At 44.7% G+C, this 15,970-nt stretch overlaps 1 protein-coding gene across 1 annotated transcript in view; it reads right to left on the bottom strand.

Annotated features, from left to right (window-relative positions):
- Positions 1-15,970, bottom strand: part of PLCL2 (phospholipase C like 2) — a 194,470-nt gene that overhangs the window by 52,206 nt on the left and 126,294 nt on the right. The window contains exon 4 of the mRNA XM_030876358.3: positions 863-938. Coding sequence (XP_030732218.1) covers positions 863-938 — 76 coding nt within the window. The remainder of the gene's footprint in view (positions 1-862; positions 939-15,970) is intronic.

Raw genomic sequence — 15,970 nt, 5'->3', positions numbered from 1 at the left:
TTAATTGTGGTCGTAAGTGTCCCAGAGAGGGCTAGAAGTAGAAAGATGACTTTGCTAATAATATTTTGCTAACAAGATGAGGATTTTTGTCTCTTGATTAGTCACTAACGTGCATATTCTTCAATAAACACCAAAAGAGAAATTGTCGCATGTATCTTTGCCTTTCATCTATTTTAAACGAGTTCATTTCTGAGGTAAGAGATGCCTTTTTTTTACGGCTAGGTAACAGTTATGGCCTCTTGATTTGAAAGAACAGAAACCAAAAACCCTAGAAATTAAGGACAGATACTCTTATTTATGAATTACAAATATTCTCCACATTAGAACCTTCCAAATTGACACTCAAAATTTGAAAATTGAAAGAATTGCATTTTGCCTATTCTTATTACAACGCAGAACACTTGACTCTTTGGTTTTATCACAGCTAAAAATTACTGAGACGGTTGTTTATGTAAGCTGAATTTTGTAATCTAGTATAGCATTTGGTTGTGAAATGAATGAATTCCTCAGCATGTGAAAATGCCAGTGCATTGACAATTTCAAGAGGCTGTAACTGGTGCCCACGGAGGTGGAAGAGATTTAGCACAGAGGGTCTCAATCTGGGCTGTGGCTTAGAAATGCTTGGGAACCTTTAACAGCTATGAACGTTTAAGCCACACCCCAGACCATGTCAATATATTTTAAAAGCTCCCCCCAGGTGAGTCTATTATCCAGGTTTGAGAACCAGTGAATTAGTATTTTCTTTAGCCATGAAGAAATACTTTTTATATCTGGTTTTCTTGATATAGTATCAAAAAGATGAAATAGCTCAGGGGCAAACTACTAACTTTATTTTAAAGAAAAGAAACAAATTCTCACTCACCTGCTTTCTGACAGTGTACAATCTTTTCATACACAGCGTCTGCATTTTCAATCAACGCCTTGAGAGACTGGATCATCTGCAGAGGAAACATCCAGACAGGAGGTCACACAGACAGCTGGACACAGGAGGGTCCGCTCTCGGGCACGAGGCTCTTCCCCCAACGCGGCTGACGGGAGGCGGCGACTCGTCCCTCCATCTGACATCCCACTACTCAAGTTCATGTGTGTACATGTTAAATGATACAGTCACACCTCCCCACACAAGGGCTTAGACCAGACTGTGATGAGTATATTCCTCGGGTGGTTAGGCTTGCACAACACCGAATTTGAACCTCAAGCCAGTACCTGAGCTCGTTTCAGTGTGAAAAGCTACAAATAAATATGTGTGCACATCCGATCTGTCCTTCATTTTAACAAAACCTCCTGCGTCACCTTATGGAAAGCTCCAGCACCTACGTGCCTTTCTCACCTCAGCCAAGATGCCTCCATCTGAATCAGTTTAAAGCTTAGGTTGAGGATCAAAAAACAGCATTTCTTTGATGCACCACTAATGCTATCACTCAAACAAGTAGTCTTAACGTGCCTATCAGTGATTTAAAAAATTCAGCGTTGAGTTCTTGTTCTAAATTGCATGTGCTTATTTTAGGAGCTGCGCCTGAATTAAGAAAAAGGAACAGGGTACAGCTGACCAATTATTTTACTCACCAAAATGCTGGGGAAAGGTCTGTCTGAAGTAAACTTTTTGGCTCTAAAATCACTATGAAAATGGGATGGCCAGCTTCAGTTCTCACGGCTCAAATGGGGACAGTTATGATCCTTGCCATAACCGTAGACTCTAGCTTTTTGTTTTCGTTTTTAATTTAATTTTTATTTTATATCAGAGTATAGCTGATTTACAATGTTGTGTTATCTTCAGGTGAACAGCTAAGTGATTCAGTTATACATATACATGTATCTATTCTTTTTCAGATTCTTTTCCCATATAGGTTATTACAGAATAGTAAGTAGAGATCCCTGTGCTATACAGTAGGACCCTGTTGATTATAAGCTTTTTGTATTTAAATATTTCACATGATAATATTACTCATCTCTTTTACAGGGCCATTCTATATTGTATAACAAATACCAATCCATCATTGTTCATTCCTTTAAATTCTGCCTTGTTTTTCTTTATAGTATTTATCACTAGCTGCCTTAGTAATTAACATAGGTTGGATTATTTCTATAACTCGAAGAACACCATATTTTATTAGTTATACTTAAACTAAAGCATAATCAACACGCCTCTTAAGAAGTACACCAGATTCTTAAAGTGAGTCACACAGCATTTATCAACTTCCACTGTTCTAAGAAAATTACAGTAAACACTGTGAGGTTTGAAGGCCAAAGCAGGTGTTCATTTATGCCTTCATTCATTATTCATGGAAGGTGTCCTGTGGGCAGCCGCTGAGCAGAAATGGGGGGCAGGGTGACCTACAGGACACAGCCCCTGTCTTCAGGAAGTGCACAGCCCAGGGGCACGGCTCCCACTTAGGAATTCGGTATTTTCACATTTGTTCTTCAAGATCTGAGTCATTCCTGCAAATTTAAATATTCTACTTTACAGCTTGACATATTGAACAGGCAGTGATAAAAATGAATAGTTCAGAACTCAATTACACTGATAGAAAGTCATTTGTACCATTACATAATTTGCATACTGAAAAGGTTCATACCATCATCAGTAACCTTCTTCAGCTCTGAGCCGAGCCAACGAGAGGCATCGCAAAGCAAGGACTTCCCCCAGCAAGGATGGTGGTTGTCACAGGTCAGTATCAAAGAACTGGCCAACCGTGCCGCCACCATTCAGACAGGGGGGAAAAGCAACAAAATGAACCTGGTCATGAGACAAGTGGGCAGGACAGGAGCAGTAACAGAAGGAAAGCAAGAGAACAAAACAGCAGCATTAAGGCCAGACTCACGCATCCCAACAGCCTACGGGCGAAGGTGGTCAAAACAGATCCACATCCGGGCTGGGGTAGGCGCAGAACGAGCACAGATTTACATGGGTTCCTCAGCTTTGTCATCTAGGACAAGGTATGAAACATCATGGAGCCGTAATTTCCTACCTGTAAACTGAGCTGAATAAAAGACACTATGAGGGCTCATAATACTGTGGGGATTAGAGGAGAGGATGCTTGCGGCTGGAACTTGCCAATGGTGAAGTCGCAGTGGACTCCGCACTCACCCGGGGGCCCGGCAGAGCTCCTTCTGGAAGCCCCCAATTAGCTGAATGAGTGTGCCTTCCTGTCCTGTTCTCACTGGCAATGTTTTACACACCCATTACGGATACTAGCTTTGTTGACAAGCCTGGTGTGAAGAAGCTCAGAGAAACAACAAATCGCACTATTCCTCTAAGAAGCATCTTCCAGTTTAAAGTATTGCCAAAGGTTAAAGAGTGCTGCACCTTGTAACTGTAAAAGACACGAAAGGCTTCAGAAACGCACGTCCACCTCCAGGGGCTAGAGAAGGACGCCGCCCTGCCCCTGTGCTCTGTGATGCCAGAGGACTGATCCTTTACTCTGGGGACAGTCGTGCGCTGAGGCTGCACGTGTGGGACCCTGAGGTCGGTGCTGAAAACGCATGAAGAGCAGAATGACCTGGGGCCACGAGCAAACAGTAATCACATAAAACGTGGCAGTGCCACCGCTGCCCACGTGCTCCTGGGCGTGACAGTGAGATGCTCCTAAGCTGGGGCAGGGTAGCGGGACAGCTCAATACCAAGTCCTTCTCCCGGTAATGGGGGTGAATGTGTCCCCCGACTTACGTGCAGTATATAAATTATGTAGGTGGCTAACACCCCAGGTGAAGGAGGCAAACACAGTGAAAAGCCAGCCCCCCGGGTATGGAAGTGACCAGCGGCAGGTCCCTGCAGAGCGTATCAGAGGGGATTCCAGAGGCAGTCAGCCCAGGAGAGGTGGGTACCTGCTAACCAATCAGCAACTTTCAGACACAGGAAGAAAGAAAACCCACCCAGACCTCAGCAGAGATGATTCACTTCCCCACACCTGTCATGGAATGAGCGCATCATTCCCTCTGGGAGGAGGAACTGCCAGTTTCTATCTTTTTATAGTTGCAGGGTACATATTTATAATTAAGTTTATATTCTTGCCCACAGATTGAGTCCATTAACCCTCCACTCCTGCAATATTCGTGTGAGTTCTCCTCGAGTAAAGGGCCCATCTAGGTGTTGTTCAGGGGACTCTCTGGCCTGTGGGCTCCTGTAAGCGCACTCGGTTAAAGGTCCAGTGGGCCGAGAGGGCAGGACCAGGCCAGGCCGGGCCTCCCTGCCTGCCTACCCGGCTGGCTGAGGTCTTGTTCTCGCACAGCTGACAACTATGACTGAATGCACTGCGGACACAGCAGGGAGACCGTGGAGGCACCATCAGATCTAGGGGTGCTGCCATTTGGGCTGGGTCTGCCACTCTGTAACGAGGTGCAATTATAAACAGTGCAAGTGTTGGCTGAATGAGTCAAAATGGAAGTATTTCAACGCCTCCTTGGCATCAGGTACGTACTTGGCGTCCTCCATTTCCTCTAATGCTCACCAAAGTCCACGGGAGGTGGGTGTTGGTGATGCTGCTTTCACAGATGTGAACACTGAGGACCCCAGAGCAAAGCCACTTTCCCAAGGTCACCTGCTGTGATGAGCAAAGGACTGTAACTAGTGAACAGGGGGACGGGGATTCCGTTTGACTCAAAGCCTCTGCTGTTTCCACGATACCAGGAAGGTCTTGACCACGGGCAGCAGCTGAACAGGAGGAAAGCGCATTCCAACCAGGAGGATGGACAGAAGCATTAGGGAACGTCCTGGCTCCCGACAGGTGTTACACACAATACGTAGCATCATCTCAGCTACTGACACGGGCCCAGAAGTGTGTTTTTATAAAGTAATATTTCTATAAAGCACTTTGGGAAAACATTTTTTCAAATGACAACATTAAACAGTTTACTTGGCTCCACTGACCAATTCATTATTAAAAAACAGAAATCATTTATATTTCATGTGAAACCACTAGAATAAGCATCTCAGACTAGACAAAAGCAAATACGTGGGGAGTGACATCAAGAGATGAGTCAAAGGGAAAAACTGCTTTAAGTTATCTTGTTTTCTCTGTATACATTACGGTAATATGTGACTATAACGCAAGGCCCGGTAGAGTGACTGGTTTTATAAGCATGATCTGCATCAATGCACATTTCATCGATTCACTTTACATGCACAGGTGTAAGTCTCAGCACCGAAATCAGACATCCCGCTGCCGGCCCGAGTAACTTACCACGTGGACCCTCATATTGTTTACAAAGTACAAGATGCTTTCAAATAGCTGTTGCTCATGGATTTCACATTAGTGTCCGGTTAACAGTACCTCCTAAATTTCTGGAACAAACGCATTAGGATAATCTATAGATTTAACATAGCCCAGAAACCCATTTCATAAATTCGATCAACTCTAAGATAAGGTTTTTTGTTTTTTTTTAAAAAAATAATTTTATTCATTTTTGGCTGCATTGGGTCTTCGTTGCTGCACGTGGGCTTTCTCTAGTTGCGGCGAGCAGGGGCTACTCTTTGTTGCGGTGTGCGGGCTTCTCATTGCGGTGGTTTCTCTTGTTGCGGAACACGGGCTCTAGAGCGCAGGCTCAGTAGTTGTGGCGCATGGGCTTAGATGCTCCTTGGCATGTGGGATCTTCCTGGACCAGGGCTTGAACCCGTGTCCCCTTCCTTGGCAGGTGGATTCTTAACCGCCGTGCCACCAGGGAAGCCCCTAAGATAAGGTTTTAATATAGGTCTCAAGAAGATGGAAAGTAGGAAGTTTCAACTAAAGGCAAAGTAAAAATTAAAATTCATATTTTATTAAGCTGGAAGGAAACCAGAAATGCCTTCTGTAAGAATGCCCTGTTTTGAAAGTAACTCCCCATGTTAGTATAAGGCAAACGTCTCTGTTTATAGGTGTGATTATGAGAACTATTATTATATTAATATATTTTATATTACTAGATTTCTGCAGACTGTTTCTTTATTTTCTGTTTTGCAACCTGTGCTACACAGCCCTAGAAAGTGAGTCACCAACGCTGAGAACGTAGAGAAAATAAAAACGAAATTCCCTCTGGAATCTGTCAGCTTTGGTGCTTTTTTCCTGTGTTCTTGAAAGTAACGTCCTCAGTTAACAATGCTACTTTTGTCTTTAACACTTTACAATAATTATTACTGTATGGGTGAAGAATTTTTGAACCAAATGTGGGAACTCTGGGATCCGAGACTTCTAAATTGAAATGCAGAGGTAACGTTTCCTTTCGCGAAAGCTTCCAAGTACAGAAAATGTCACAGAGTTGAACTAATAGAAGAGAAACCATTTATAAAGTTATTGTTGGGAATTACCACATAGCTTTTTAATACTTGAAAATAATATAAAAATCACACATTTGAACTGGGGCATAAAAGTTGCACAGCTGTGGCGGTCTTTAGGCAGCTGCAGGCTGCAGTTAAAGCCCCTCCACCTCACACAGGCCGCTGTGCGGGCACCCCCCACCCGGGGCTGAGGCGTTCCAGGTCAGCGTCCCTTCCAGCAAGGTCACTAGGAAAACACTCTATAAACAAAAAACCGCTTCCAGAGTAATCTGTCCTAGTTTCCTCATGAAACCTGACTTCTACATTTTTCACCATGCAAATTATAGAAAATTACAGAAAAACAACCTATATAATAGAAAAATGAGAGCAATAACTCTGCCAGGCAAATATCAAATGATATCACTTATATGTGGAATCTAAAAAATAAATGATACAAGTGAACTTATATACACAACAGAAATAGACCCAAAGACAGAAAACAAACTTATGGTTACCAAAGGGGAAAGGGCAGAGGGATAAATTAGGAGTTTGGGGTTAATATACATACACTACTATATATAAAATAGATAAACAAGAACCTACTGTACAGCACAGGGAGCTACACTCAATATCTTATAATAATTTATAATGGAAGAGAATATGAAAAAGAATATATATACAGCATATATATGTATAACTGAATCACTTTGCTGCACACCTGAAACTAACATGACATTGTAAATCAACTACACTTCAGTTAAAACATAAAGTTTTTTCAGAAAAGGAAAGAACTCTGCCATTTAGAAAACACTACTGGATTGTTAATGAATACGTAGAGAGGAGTGTACGTGGCCGCTGCCACACACCGACCTCCTTGCGGGTGTGATGGGAGGCGCCAGGACAGAGATCAATGTGCAATACCATTAGGCTCTCTAGACATTTCCACTTGTGTTAGAGGAAAGTAGGGAACGTGGCTAAAAAAGGGCCAGATTGGATGCGATACAGAATTACGATTTTTTTTTTCGATACGCGGGCCTCTCACTGTTGTGGCTTCTCCCGTTGCGGAGCACAGGCTCCGGACGCGCAGGCTCAGCGACCATGGCTCACGGGCCCAGCCGCTCCGCGGCATGTGGGATCTTCCCAGACCGGGGCGCGAACCCGCGTCCCCTGCATTGGCAGGCGGACTCCCAACCACTGCGCCACCAGGGAAGGCCCCGTAATAACGATTTTAAGCTGAGATGTGCTGTGATCAAGGTAGAATTTCAGGCTCTGAACAAAGAGTAAGGAAGGAATGGGGGATGGGGGTATGAAAGGGGGGCAGGACGCAGTGGGGCTGGGAAAGAGAGATGGGCTGGAGAGGGTACATCGGGAAGGACAGAGCAGGACCCGGTGACTGATGTGCTGTGGGCACAGAAGGAAGAGCCAAAGACAAAGAGGGTAAACCGGACAGACGAGGAGGCTGTGCCGCACCCGACCGCTGCAAAGCTTTTCCAGGTTTACACTGTGTCTCTAAGGTGTTAACTCATCCCGGAAGTGGAGTTCCGCCCCAGCTGAGCAGAGGGGTTGGCAGTGAACGGGGCAGTCTTTTGAGGATCTGCAGCAGCAGCTAGAAACCGTGCGAAAGCTTGGTTCTAGGGCTGGAAAATCGGAAGCTTTCTGCACCAAGGTAGCAGCTGAGATGAAAGAATGTCTACATCTCCGAGGGAGGAATTTTAAAGCTAAATGAGATGAAAACATCACAGCAACACGGCAGATAATAATAAGCAGAGGGAAGCTGTATAAGAGACACAGAAGGAGTGGTCAGAGGGGCAGGGACAGAACAAGGATGTTGAACATTTCCAGGGGTGGGAGGAGAGTTTCTGGAAGGTCTACAGTGTTAGGAGCTCCGGACTTGGTCATTTGGTAACTCTGGACAATAAGATGGCAGTACTGACAGTTCTGCTGTGTGACAGACATATTCCTAAAAATCACCACACTATAAAAAAACCTGTGTGATAAAAAACGCAAGGTTTGTGGGGAAAATTGGGTCAGGGCACAACACTCAGAAATTCTGCTGTGACACATTACAAAAGGCAGGAGCAGAATACAAGTGATAGCACAGTCCTGCACATGTTACGTAGTTAAGGAACGCAAAAACGCAGCAGTGAGCGTGGCGTGTGGCATCTGACCTTGAAAAAGACCTGGAGGGAAGGGCTGCAGCTCTTGAGTTACTGTGAGTGGTGGAAGGAGGGGGTCTGATGTCTGGTGAGAGGTTATAACTGAGATGCGGAGGGCGCAGCGCAGGACACACCCGGTGATCTGATGTAGCAGCTGGTGGGTGTGTGAGGTGGGTGTGTACATTCAATTCACCCAGGTGCAGTTTCTGCGCTCGCTAGTGTTTCTTGCCGTCAAAACCGTGCACAGGTAAACACAAAATCCACGTTCAGTTAAAATTATCCCTTACTGTATTGATCACATGCAAATAAATTTGCATGTTCAAAACAAGTGTTATAACTGACTATAAAAGGGAGAGTATTTCAAGATCTACGCAATTTTCTTGAGAAGTAAACTCTCAGTATCTATCATAGTCAACTGAAGTATGCTTTTGGCATCCTATAGACCTCCTCCACACTGTATTCAACTATTTTAACAATCATTCCTTGCCAGAGAAGAGATGCCAAGTGCTGTGTAAATCTGGAGCAAATTATGAGCTAAGAGTGACCCAGAGTCCACATTCAGGAAGCCAAGAATTCTCTAGCTTTTCAACATGCTCTGATTCGTCATAAAGTTCACTGCAAAGCTAGGGTGGTAGGTACCTAAGGGTGAGGCACGTAGCTCTCCTGTTACTTACCTTTTATCTGAGCTGTACGCTGAATCTTCATGCACTATATTTCAGATCAAACCCTGTAAACTGAGATCCCATTTCACCTGTAAGTATCTAGCTGAATTTTCACATGATGAAAAGCCTCTCCTACCACAGTCAACGTCTCCATCTACCCCTTCTCACTCTAAATCAATATATAACCATATTCACACACTTAGAAAGGGCTGCATTTCACAGATTAAACTTCAAGTTTTAACTAAACAGTAGTTCCTGCAGTGAATTACCATGTCAATATAAAAGCAAAGAGACATTATGCTTATTATACACAGAGTAATACAGGTTTTGCCTGTACTCATCTAAACAGCAATTTGGATTCAGTATAAAATTCATGGCAATAAACAGTATCATGTAGTCAAAAGAACCAGTTTATTGCTCTAGGTGCTTTCTTTTCTCCTAGTTGCTTTGGTGCCTAGTGCACTTGGGATGGACCAAATGTTTACATTGTGGGTATTTCTGAGAGGCACTTCCAGCATTAGCCACTAGAAGTCCTTAGTAATACACATTTGTAGGCTGGAGGAGAGCAGAAAGGAGCAAAGACAGAGAAAACACCATAAAGAGGAAATTAAGGAGGGGGAAAAAGAGCACTATATAGAGGAATAAAAGAAAAAAGAACAATAAAATCACAGAGCCAGAGCTTAGAGGAATTAAAACAGTGAATGCACAAGGGTGATCTACCTTATTAAAAACCATCCTTCAAATCAGATAAGAAATTTTTATTTTATGCAGACAAGTTAATAAACTATAAAGCCACAACCAAACCTTTACGTGAAAGGAAGTCACTCATATTTCTAGATGAATTGAGACTTAGATTACTAGAAGTCTCCATGTTCCCAAATATATTTAAATAGGTCAGGGCTGGTGAAGCTCAGTAGTGCAGAATAGCACAGGGAAAATAGAAAAGGGCTCTGGAAAAGCTGGGAGTTCCAATAAACCAAGAGATTAGTTACGAACTCAATGTACAGATTTTAAATGTTTATTCTACCATGAACTGTTGGCAAAGTTTTAAATGTTCTGCATAGTTTTAGTTTCAGAAGTACACAGAATGTCAACAAGTCAAAAAGAATTTTGGTTTTGATCTTGTACTGCTTCTGCTGCCGTATGATACGATACTCAGCGAAAACGAAAACTGTTGAAAACTGAGCAACAAAACAGAACCCAAACTACCCTAAAAAGGAATTCCAACGCAACTATAAAACTATCCAGAAAAACGATGTAATAACTCCTACCACTTCACATCACGCTGTGCTTTTTTTCTGTGTAGACAGCACGTATATAGTAAGTTCACACGCACTCAAATGACAATAACCCTCTTACTTCTCCATTTTATGACCAACCTCACACAATCAGAAGTTTCCTTAGGGAAGAACTCAGGATGTTACATGTCATTTTGCACAGGATTACTGTGGGAAGCCTTATTCCACATTCTCATGCTCAACAGGCTACTTTATAGCACATGATGAATCATTCTGCACCACGGGGACCTCACGGGTGCACGCATACCCCATCTTCCCCAGGGCCCTCGGTCACGGGCAGCCTCTCGACGCTGTAAAACACTTCTCCGATTTTCTCAACTATAGTAGCGATGTGCTTACGTGACACCCTCGTACCATCTCAGCATGAAATTTAAGTGCACCTTGTGCTCAAATACCCTCTGTGGCCATGACGGCAGGAAAGGATATGAGTACGGGAGGGGCTTAGCAGCTGGGAAAGGAGCTTTCCACTAGGCCAGGAGGTAGCCAGGGTGTCCAGTGGGGATGCAGTCTACAGCCGGCCACTTGCTTCTGCTTCCAGTAAATGTCTGGGAGGAGGGAAAGGAGGGTCAGGGCACCACTGTGACTTCCCCAGTCTTCGAAGTTTTAAAGACTTTGAGTGCAGAGGCTACATCTTTGATGGAGGGGAGTGTCTCCAAAGAACTGATGAGACTGGTTTAAAACCTGGCCTAAGGGCTTCCCCGGTGGCGCAGTGGTTGGGAGTTCGCCTGCCGATGCAGGGGACACGGGTTCGTGCCCCGGTCCGGGAGGATCCCACGTGCCGCGGAGCGGCTGGGCCCATGAGCCATGGCCGCTGAGCCTGCGCGTCCAGAGCCTGTGGTCTGCAACTGGAGAGGCCACAACAGTGAGAGGCCCGCGTACCGCCAAATAAATAAATAAATAAATAAAACCTGGCCTAAGTCTTCCCTGCAGGAGAAAAGGGGAACTCGAGCTCGTTAAAGCCAACTACTCAGTGAGCAAGCTACTTCCGGAGACTGTATTAGGAACCTCTGGATGCTACATAACTCTTTCAAGAGACCAAGGACCATTTAGAGTTCTGACATGCTCATTGAAAACTATTATTATGAGGGACTGCCCTGGTGGTCCAGTGGTTAAGACTCTGCCTTTCAATGCAGGGGGCGTGGGTTTGACCCCTGCTCAGGGAACTAAGATCCCACATGCCTCGGGGTGCCGCCAAGAATTTTTTTAAAAAAATAAAAATAAATAAAACTATTATTACGAAATTAATTAAATTTCAAAAGATACAGTTTGAATTAAACATAGTTTCACTTTTATTACCATCTACTTATATCAAGGTTTTTCTCCAAGGGGATCAAGGTGATTTTCAAACTCCTAATTAACAGACAGTAATTCAATCATAGTCTTACTGTAAGGTGTCATTAGTTTCTCTCAGGTCTGCGATAGCTAAGTCTAGATGTTAGTTAACAGAGGAAAGCAAGTGGAGACCTCTCTGGACTGAAGAGCATTATTTTTGAGCCCAGTAAAGAGTCTGCCGTACTCTGGAACAGCAGAGCTAGGAGGGGGGCAAGAACCACTCGACCAGCTACTACCATATTTACGGCCTTTCTGGTGTCAACCACAGAACTCACAGGCTCCTGCATCTTCCCCTTTCTGAGCAGAGAGGCAACTCCCCACGCAAGGTGGTGGGAAACCTAACCTTCTGCTTTTCACTTTGCAACTTTAAACCTGCCTTTATGAAATGGAGTAACCACGTCTCCATACATAGCAAAGTGCTGCGGTGAAGTTCGAGTGATGCTAAGATATACACACAGAGAAGTCTTAGAGCATCAAGAGCTGCTTGTTTCTCGCCTTTGAACTCATACTGACCTGATAATGAGTACCGTGTATTGAGAATTTCCTATGCCCTGGGCTACTTACACGTGATCTCACCCCCTGGGAGGCGGTGAGACCCTGCCGGTTCTACGGATGAAGAGGCGACGTGCCCGGTCGCAGAGTGCGCACCAGAGCAGGGACTTCTCACGCTCAGGGCTCATAGTCTCTGCTGGCACCACCATCCCCCAAGCCCCCACTCACCTACTTCCAGGGTGCAGGCAGGGTCCCCTTCCTCCCCCAGGTGCTAGTCCCAGCGTCTCTGTGCAAGAACGATATTGTACACACGTGTGCACACCCACGCCCACCTGCCCGGGGCTGTGTGAACTTACAACTGCACTCACGGAGATGTGTCCCTGGCAGAACACACCAGGGCACATGTCCTGTGTCCTGGGAGTCAGCTCACGGCGCAGGTGAGAGAAGGACCAGCACAAAGCCTAGCCCAGGTGGACCCACAGCCCGCAGATACTGCGTGCGGGGTCCGGGTTTCCTTCCCCGGGAGCACAGCAGTGTGGTACCCAGCAGGGCCCGCGAGCGTCGGGATGAGGGGTGTGACAACTGAGGGACGGTGGCGGTCTGGCATTCAGGGACTTCTCGTTTGGCCCACCAGGAGCCCATGCCCACCTGCTACCTCACGTGGCACTCAACTTCTGAGCATGCTTTGGAAAAGCATGAAACGCTCTTCGTATAGGAGCCATGTTCCCATCTCAGCGGCCTTTGCTGAATCAAGCTGCTCTCCTGTCTGGCCTCCTCTCCCCGTCATTCCTCAACCCTGGGGGTGTGTCCTCCTTAGGGCCCATGAATCTTTAAGAGTAGGGCATTGCAGACAGGGCAAAGAACCCTCTGGTAAAGGGCAGGGAAGACTGAGGATCTGAATAAGAGGTAAATGGTCTGGGGACCTGAGACGCTCGTAGCTTCCTTCCTCCCAGCTGTCGCAGGCCTGGCCTCCCGCCTCAGGCCCTGCCCTTCCCACAGGCATCTGGAGCTGTCCAGGAACCTCCTCTTCCTGGACCGGCACAGGTGCCACTCACCGCCTTAGGACGGACACAGTGAGACCCTCTGATACTGAGACTGGAAGGACAGCCACTCCACCCTCCAGCCGTCACCAGTCCCAAACCTAACGCTCCCAAGAAAGGCTTTCCGTGCACGCGTAAATGAGCCAAGTTCAGGGAAATGTAGGTACTCCGGGACCTAGATGTAGGGCGGGAAGGACACCTGATATCTGTGTCCTCTAGATCAACGGCATTTTCTTTCACTCATTCATTCATTCACTCATTCGCTCATAAATATATTTTGAGTGCCTGCCGTGTGGCAGGCTCTGTCGTGAGAACGCAGTGATGAGCGGGACACACAGGGTCGCAGCCACCCAGGGGCTCAGATCTGGGGGAGAGAGAGAGAGAGGTACCTTAAGAAAAGGAATCAAACCAACGCATGTATAATTACAGGTTGTGATGAGTGTAAGGAAGCAGCAAAGACCCTCCAGCCCCACCCCCAGCCACCGTGGGAGAGGGTCTGGGTTGGGGCTTCACCTCCAGGTGGAGGTGGAGAGAGTTTTAAATAGAATGTGGTTAGTACTGCCTGGATTTTATAATTCGAGAGAAAGCCCTCCTTCCCGCCTTAGGGGAAGGTGAGAGGAAACTAGAGGTTTTCAGAAGAAATTTAGAGCCTGCCCACCGGCTCCACCCAATTCCCCTTTCTCTGCCCTCCCCTACAAGAAATGCTTGACCTGAGCACGACTTAAACTCAATCCTTGGACGGCTCGTTTGTCGTGCCTCATTACCAAGCAGCGCAATCGTGATTATACATCTCGCTAACTACATGTGAACTAAAGTTAGTTACAAATTTTACTGGATTATAACACAAGATTCTGGTCGACTGTCATTATTTTTTTGCTGCAATAGCACGCTGTCCTCATGGGCACTGTAAGCAAACTGGAATTTTCACAGGCTTTCCTTTCCTAGTTCCCGCCTCTGGTGTTTATAGTTCTGACCGTCCAACACTAACAAGTAGTTTTACTTCTTCAGGGGTCCAGTGCCTCTTCCGGAACAGAACTCAGGGGCCCTCCTCCTACTGGGGTAACAGAGTAAAATGATGTTCTATGGATCTACATTCAAATCGCACTAAGTACATTATTTAAAAAAGAAGAAGAAAGAAAACCTTTAAAGTCGTGATTTAAGCTGGCCAAAGTGAATCTGGAAACCAGGGCATCAAAACACCCTAAGGACTTTTTCCGTGATCCTCTTTTTTGGGGGGTTGGCAAACATTTCCTGTGAAGGAGCAGACAGTGAATATTTTAGGTGACTGCTGTCACAATGTGAAAGCAGACACAGAACGCGTCATGAACGCGCTCTAACAAAATTTCCTTATGGACACAGAGGCTTGAATTTCATATGATTTTTACATGTCCTGAATTTTTATTTTTCAACCATTTAATATGTAAATACCATTTTAAGCCTGCAGCCCGTACACAAATGGGTGGTGCCGGCCAGGCCCACAGGCCAGCGTTGCCCGACTCTGCTCTAAAACGCCACACCGCGCATCACCTGGTGATACTGGACTAAAAGTATTCCAGAGGATATAGTTTGACATGCTACATGCACATTTTAGAACAGAACATGAAAAATCAAGTGCGGTCGGTATTTTAAAAGCATAAACGTATGTTATATGTAAACGAAGGAGAAATTTGGCCACAGAGAATTGTAACATTGGTCAAAGACTTTCACGGGCTTATAACACAGCTAGACGTTAGTTTTAGGAAGTCAGCTAAACATGAGTAACTACCATCTTGGTTACATTTAGCTAAATACTCAAAACAGCTATCTCTATTCACAAAGACAGATTTTTTTTTTGGGGGGGGGGGCTTCTGGCTTTTGGCACCAGATAAGTGATTATTCAAAGCTAAAATTATTTTGTGCCATATAATGACATAAATGATGGTGTCACTCCATTTAATCTCTCTCTGGTATAGGAGTATAATAATTATAAAGAAAACTAGAATAATCACCACTGGTTTCAAAGAAAATACTTCAAGATTTCCATAAGTCGATAAAGGACTTCCTGTATAAAACCTGCACATAAAGATCTATAAGAGTGAGCCCTAAAGATGTGACTAATACTAAACGTAGTAGGGAAAGAAATGTTTTAAACTACTTAACATGTGATTTTTAAGTTAATTGATAATTAAGCTTGTAGAGTTAAACTTAACTCTTAACACATCATACTGTCCACCCACTGAGTTGACTGGGAGAGCAATTTTCTTATGGTTCAGAATTTTAAATGCTTTAAGTTAGAAAAGACTTAAAAACCATTATTAAGTGCTATTTTTATCCCCGATAGATTCATGTGGTAGTAAAATCAGATTTCTGCTGTCAAGGGTGGTTATTTTAGTGGGGTGAGTGGCATTAATTATTTCCTAGCAATCTGGGGGAATATAAGTGAACAGAATGAAAACCAGGAACCGTTAAAATAGAATAATAAGTGACAGTTCCTGCGGTCCCCACTGGCACAGCGGTTAATGTGTATGGTGGAGAGTTACCACCAGACAAGTGCTGCTTACAGGGGTTTGGTGAGGCTGGGGGTGAGCCCTCCCCACTACACAAAAATAGAAATAATGAATCCGTAGGCAGTGCTGAATTTTATTTCTCTTATAAACCTGAGGTCAAATGTAACATATCAACAAAATATATGCTTAAAGCTTAGAAAGGGCCAAATATTACTGTCAGGAATACATCAAGTTGCAGAGAAAAATCACTACTGCCTCATTATTCAAAAGACTGT

The sequence above is a fragment of the Globicephala melas genome, chromosome 4 (assembly GCF_963455315.2).
Source record: "Globicephala melas chromosome 4, mGloMel1.2, whole genome shotgun sequence".
Classification (NCBI taxonomy): Eukaryota; Metazoa; Chordata; class Mammalia; order Artiodactyla; family Delphinidae; genus Globicephala; species Globicephala melas.
Note: the sequence above shows the minus strand (reverse complement) of the source record. Positions and strands in the feature narration are given on the sequence as shown.